Genomic DNA, 6,000 nt, shown 5'->3' on the forward strand with positions numbered 1-6,000 from the left:
TTGGAAGGAGGTAGAATTTTTTTTTTTTTTTTTAATAAAGAAATCAAAGAAGCTGAAAATAGTCATGAGTAGGAGACTTGCTTAAATTTCAGTTTCTAAGTCATGTGAGCTCTTGGATTTTGAATTGTGGTTAAACAGGTGAGACTATAGCATTGATGGATTATGATCAAGATTTGAACCTTGGGGTGTGTAAGGGAGTGATACAAAATGATAGGTGGTTTTTGGAAGATTGTAAACTTGAATAATAAGTGCTAGAAATGAATAAACGTACACTTTCCAGAAAAAAGCCTAAAAGAAAATGGCCGGTATCCACAGACATCTTGTTTTGGGAAGTGATGTAGCGCAGTGGTTAAGAGCATGGGCATGGGGGCTCACCTGCTTAGATTAGATCCTGACTTTGCTACTTCCTGGCTCTGGAACTGAGGTCAAATTACTTAACTGTTTTGAAAGGTAGGACCTATCTTGAAGGGTTATTGTGAGCATCCGATGAAATAATACATTTAATTGCTCAGAAGAGTGTCTGGTGCAGAGTAAACTTGCAGGAAATATTAGGCCTCCCTGTTGAAGCAAGTAAAATGCTCTGTTTCCACTGAAAAATTCCCGTGGCATTTTCTGAGGGAGGTGTTTGGTAAGAAGGGTGTTGACTGTCACTGTGAAAGGTGTCCTGATGCTTGTGTGATCATGTGTAACTACGCTACAAGCATGAGTACACACTGCTGATGCAATTTTTTTTTTTAATTTGGCCACACTGGATCTTAGTTGAGGCACGTGAGATCTAGATCTAGTTCCCTGACCAGGGATGGAACCCCAGCCCCCTGCATTGGGAGCATGGAGTCTTAGCCACTGGACCCTCAGAGAAGTCCCTGATGCAATTTTAATATTATTCATTGTGTATAAGGACTTTTGAACCTTTTATGTTGTGGAGAGTAAGTCTTTAGATCTTGTGTCATTGGTTTGTTTTCTGTGTTCAGTGATGGTTTTCTGAGTTAATATTTGATTGTGGGACCCATTGATTGAAACTTTTGAATGAGCTGAGAAACAGTAAGGACTAATACTGCCATGCATATGTAAAATATTAATTTAAATTGTTACTTGCCTCACAGGCATTTGGGTGAGCCATAAGCCCAGACAGCGCTTAGATCTACACATTTCCTTGGTTTTTGCCTGCTTTTATTTTGAGAAAAACATGCTTCACCAGAGGGAATGCTCAATGTCCCCTTTCCCCTTCTGTCCACAAACATCCTCACACCCATTTTAGATCTTATTTTTGTGCAAAGGAGAACTTTTTGTAGGAGAGGGAAAGTCTGGGATTTCTTTGAGATGTGACAGCCGGAAATGTCACCCATAACCAGCAGGCTAACAAACATAGGAGCATAATTGTGTTTTAACTTGAAACATTTTTTATGTATGACTTGTTGGAAGAGAATTTCAGAATATCTTTTTTTTTCTTTCAGAAACCAACAGCCTAGAACTATCTCAAGGCTTAGGAACTTTTCCTTCTGGTTATTATTACAAAGATCAGTGGAGGCCCAGGAGGTTTAAGATGCGCCAGTTTAATGACCCTGACAACATTACAGAATGCTTACAGAGAAAAGTGGTGTATTTCTTTGGTGACTCAACAATCAGGCAGTGGTTTGAATACCTCACTACATTTGTTCCAGGTTGGTACTTTGCTTTTTGTTTCATAACTCCCATACATACAAGATCCAGCTCTGAAATAAGCAGACCCAGTCCAGTACCTGCAGAAAGGCACCAGGTGAGGGAAAACTGACTTCTCCAAAGGACTAAGGGCAGGTCCTAATGCTGGAGAGATGAGTGATAGTTTCTGACCAGTGGTGGGGCTGTCATGCGTCAACGAAAGCTCTGGCTGCCTGTTGCAGTTCACACCACTGACAAGACGTGTGACTCTGGACAAATCATCTGCTTCTTGGGGCTTCCTTTCTCCAAGTGTGTGATGAGGCGCTGGACACTCACCTCATAGGTGTCTTCCCTTCTGACATTCTAGGCTGTGAAATGGAAGTGAACATTTCCCGTTGTTTCTCTTCTAGTTCTGTTTGGTCCTACTCCAAGTTTATAATAGATTTAAGTGGAAGGAGACAGACAAACTGTAGTCCAATTTACTGCATCCAGGCAACAGAGTGTCCCTGTGTCGCCCACTGGGCGGTCCGCTGTGTGACTCTGAGATGAGCTGCCTGTCACCAAGGGAGTCTGGCCAGTCCAGCCTTCTTAGCTTCCTGATCTCACTGCTGGGCTCTGGGCAGCTCTTCAGACTTGGAATAAAACCCTGCTCATTGGAGGGCCGTCCCTTATTCTCAGGAGGCCTTTTCCTCTTCCCAGAAAGGGTGTGGATAGAGCGAGGAGGGGCGGATCCAGGGCAGCAGGACTGAAAACCCTGCTTAGAGTTTACAGAGCTGACCAACAGCTTTGTGGGAACTGTTTTTTTTTTTCATTTTAAATTAATTTTTATTACAATATAGTTGATTTACAATGTTGTGTTAGTTTCTACTGTACAACAAAGTGAATCAGCTATACATGTACACATATCCCCTCTTTTTTAAGATTTCCCTCGCATTTAGGTCACCACAGAGTACTGAGTAGAGTTCCCTGTTATAATAAAACAGTTATCTATTTTATTATCTATTAAGTTTACTATTTTATTATCTATTATTACTAATTATCTATTTTACACAGGCAGTGTATATATGTTAATCCCAGTTTCCCAGTTCATTCCATTCCCCCATCCCTCCTTAATATCTGTATGTTTGTTCTCTAACAGCTGTGTTTCTATTTCTACTTTGCAAAAAAGTTCATCTGTACCATTTTGTGAGAACTATTTTTGATGGCTGTTTATGGACAGGATTTTTCACAAAACAAAATTCCACAGTTGTGAGTGGTTGTGTGTGGTGTTTTTCATTTTTCTCTTCTGTTTATTATATCAACTTAGTTTCAAGTTTCATTTGAAGGAAATCAGGAAGTAGATATGACCCCCAAAAGTAGAAAATTAATTATGATTTTGATTTGCTTAAAAAAAAAATGGAAACAGACACAGCAGAGTTCTAGTTGATAAAAGACAAGTTAAGCAGGAGAAGGGAAACCATTTGTATGGCATGATGCTAGGCAAAGTTTGGTGCTGACCAGGCAGGGCCTTCCAGCAGTCGGTATTTGCTTGGTTCTTAAGTTCTAATGAGCTCGGTATTTCCTTTAATAGCAGTGATCACATTGAGTGTCTTGTTCATTTTCCACCGTAGCCTTTGCAGACAGATTTTTGCCTGATAAAGCCTTGTGTCAGTGCTTGATCTTAATCTGAAGAAAGAATGGTAAATTGAACTTTTATGCAATTTAATTGGGGCCAAATGCTAAGTAGTAATGAGAATGAGAATTAGGTATGAGAATCTAGAAAAGCCTGGGTGGGACTTCATGGAAAAAAAGTGAAACCTTAACTTTAACTCTTAAAAGTAAATAATATGGAACAATTATAGTTTGATGTTAATTCTTCAAAAATGACTATAAACTCCTTGAGGGCAAGGACTGTGACTTACCCATCTGAGCATTGCTGACTTTTTTTTTTAAGCTAGGAAACTAATTTATTATTTACTTTTTTTTTCTTTTGGGCCATGTCATGTAACATGTGGGATCTTAGTTCTGCCATCAGGGATAGAACTCCTGTCTCCTTCGGTGGAAGGGTGGAATCTTAACCACTGGACCACCAGTGGTTATAACACATCAGTGCTGGCACAGAATAGATGCTTAGGCAATGTTAATTCAGTTGGGTTGCCAATGGCTATTTAATCTGGTCTGTGTAAGGCACTTGTAGGACTCTTTAGGGATATGAGACAAATCCTCTTTCCTCATGGGGTCAATGTTCAGCTGTGAATTATACAGCTTTTTTTATGTATGACTTGTTGGAAGAGAATTTCAGAATATAACACATCAGTGCTGGCACAGAATAGATGCTTAGGCAATGTTAATTCAGTTGGGTTGCCAATGGCTATTTAATCTGGTCTGTGTAAGGCACTTGTAGGACTCTTTAGGGATATGAGACAAATCCTCTTTCCTCATGGGGTCAATGTTCAGCTGTGAATTATACAGCTTTTTTTAGGGGTAATAAGGGAGGATCATCACTGATTCCTGGAATCAACAGAGGAGCTGGACTTGGAAACCCAACTTAGATAAAGGGGAGGGAGTGAAGGGAATTCTAATTTGTGCTGCTGTTTTTGTTACAACACAGAAGTTTTCTAAGACATTAATAGAGTTTTCCATGCATAAGGTGAAATTGAAAGTCAGAAGAAGCAAGGTTGCTTCTTTTTTTTTGCTTATTATAAAAAGAGGTATTTGGTTACTGTTATGTGTTTGTTAAAAAGCCGAAGTTATAGTTTTTGACCTGGAAGAAATACTTACCTGTTAGAACAATAATGTGTAAATGTCAAATTGATGTTTAGATATTCAACAATCAGTCAATGCAAACAGGAAGATTTCTTGGCCTAAAAGTTAGAGGCAAACTGGTTATTTTGCTTCTGAGGTCTAGAATCTATTGCTGATGATATTACTTGTAGTTTCATGCTTATGGAGTGACTTAATAAATCTGTCAGAATAAAGGTCCATTGAAGCTGGGGGTGGGGGGGTGGGGTGCCAAGGTGAAGTGAAATAAGTGTTTACATTTGTACCTTTTTGTTATTTTACTTTTTAAAAAATTTCTTTTTTAGTTGAAGGATAGTTGCTTTATAAAATTCTATTGGTTTCTGCCAAACATCAACATGAATGAGCCATAGGTATACAGATGTCCCCTCCCATCTCTCTCCCCATTGTTGTTTTACTTTTATTTAAAAAAATTGTTCTTTGAAGCCACTAACTAAATAATACTATAGGTATATGGCTTTGTTTAACCATTCTTATGAGTCTGACTTTTCCTTGTTTCAGATTTAGTGGAGTTTAACTTGGGTAGCCCCAAGAATGTGGGTCCATTCCTGGCAGTGGACCAGAAGCACAACATCCTTCTCAAATACCGCTGCCATGGTCCACCCATCCGCTTCACAACCGTCTTTAGCAGTGACCTCCGTTATGTGGCCAATGAGCTGAATGGCATCGTGGGAGGGAAGAACACAGTGGTTGCCATAGCCGTGTGGTCTCATTTCAGCACCTTCCCCTTGGAAGTGTATATCCGGCGGCTCAGGAACATCCGTCGGGCTGTGGTCCAGCTCCTGGACCGCAGCCCTAAGACTGTGGTAGTCATCCGGACAGCCAACGTCCAGGAGCTGGGACCTGAGATTAGCCTTTTCAACAGCGACTGGTATAACTTTCAGCTGGACACCATCCTTCGGAAGATGTTCTCAGGGGTTGGAGTATATCTTGTTGATGCCTGGGAGATGACCCTGGCCCATTATCTACCCCACAAGTTACATCCAGATGAAGTTATTGTGAAGAACCAAGTGGACATGTTCTTGTCCTTTGTGTGCCCCTTGGAGACCTAGCCTGCCAGAGGGAACTGGAGGAATCACTTTTCAGTGACCTTCTCTTTCACCTGCACTACAAAAAGATAAACTTTTTTTACATAGGTGGCCCTATGCAGAGATGGCTTCTATATGTATTTAAAATTTAGAAAGGAGCTGGACTTTATATAATCATTGTAAGGAGCTTGGAAAATGCCGATTACACTTATATCTACCTGTAGGATTTTTTTCCTATCTTGACTTAGCCACGGGTGAACCATTATTAACAGCATATACACATTATACTGCCCTTGTAACCAAAGATACTAATGAGTGCGTCTGAACTAGCTTTTCTTGGCAGGGGATATTACTGTGCTATAAAGTGTAAAAAATGTTCTGACCTAAGTGGAAGGGGCAAGTTTGGTTGGCAATGGAGTGTTTGTAGTTTATCTGGTAAAGGAGCATGTTTGCATGAATAGCATAATTGGTCCATCTTCAGTGGAGGTGAATTTAACCCAAGGCTTGCAGTCAGTGGCTCCTGTAACACACTGAAGACAGCTGTGTCTCAAGAGTT

General features: G+C 40.2%; 1 protein-coding gene across 2 annotated transcripts in view; it reads left to right on the forward strand.

The window, feature by feature from the left end:
• The window catches only part of NXPE3 (neurexophilin and PC-esterase domain family member 3), a 46,423-nt gene extending 40,955 nt beyond the window's left edge, over window positions 1–5,468 (forward strand). Inside the window, exons 4-5 of one of the 2 annotated variants that reach the window (XM_052646048.1) lie at window positions 1,455–1,661; window positions 4,918–5,468. In XM_052646048.1, coding sequence (XP_052502008.1) covers window positions 1,455–1,661; window positions 4,918–5,468 — 758 coding nt within the window. The remainder of the gene's footprint in view (window positions 1–1,454; window positions 1,662–4,917) is intronic. The other variant, XM_052646057.1, reaches the window with a different exon arrangement.
• Window positions 5,469–6,000: the final 532 nt, after the last annotated feature.

This window comes from Budorcas taxicolor, chromosome 1, assembly GCF_023091745.1.
Source record: "Budorcas taxicolor isolate Tak-1 chromosome 1, Takin1.1, whole genome shotgun sequence".
In the NCBI taxonomy this organism is placed as follows: Eukaryota; Metazoa; Chordata; class Mammalia; order Artiodactyla; family Bovidae; genus Budorcas; species Budorcas taxicolor.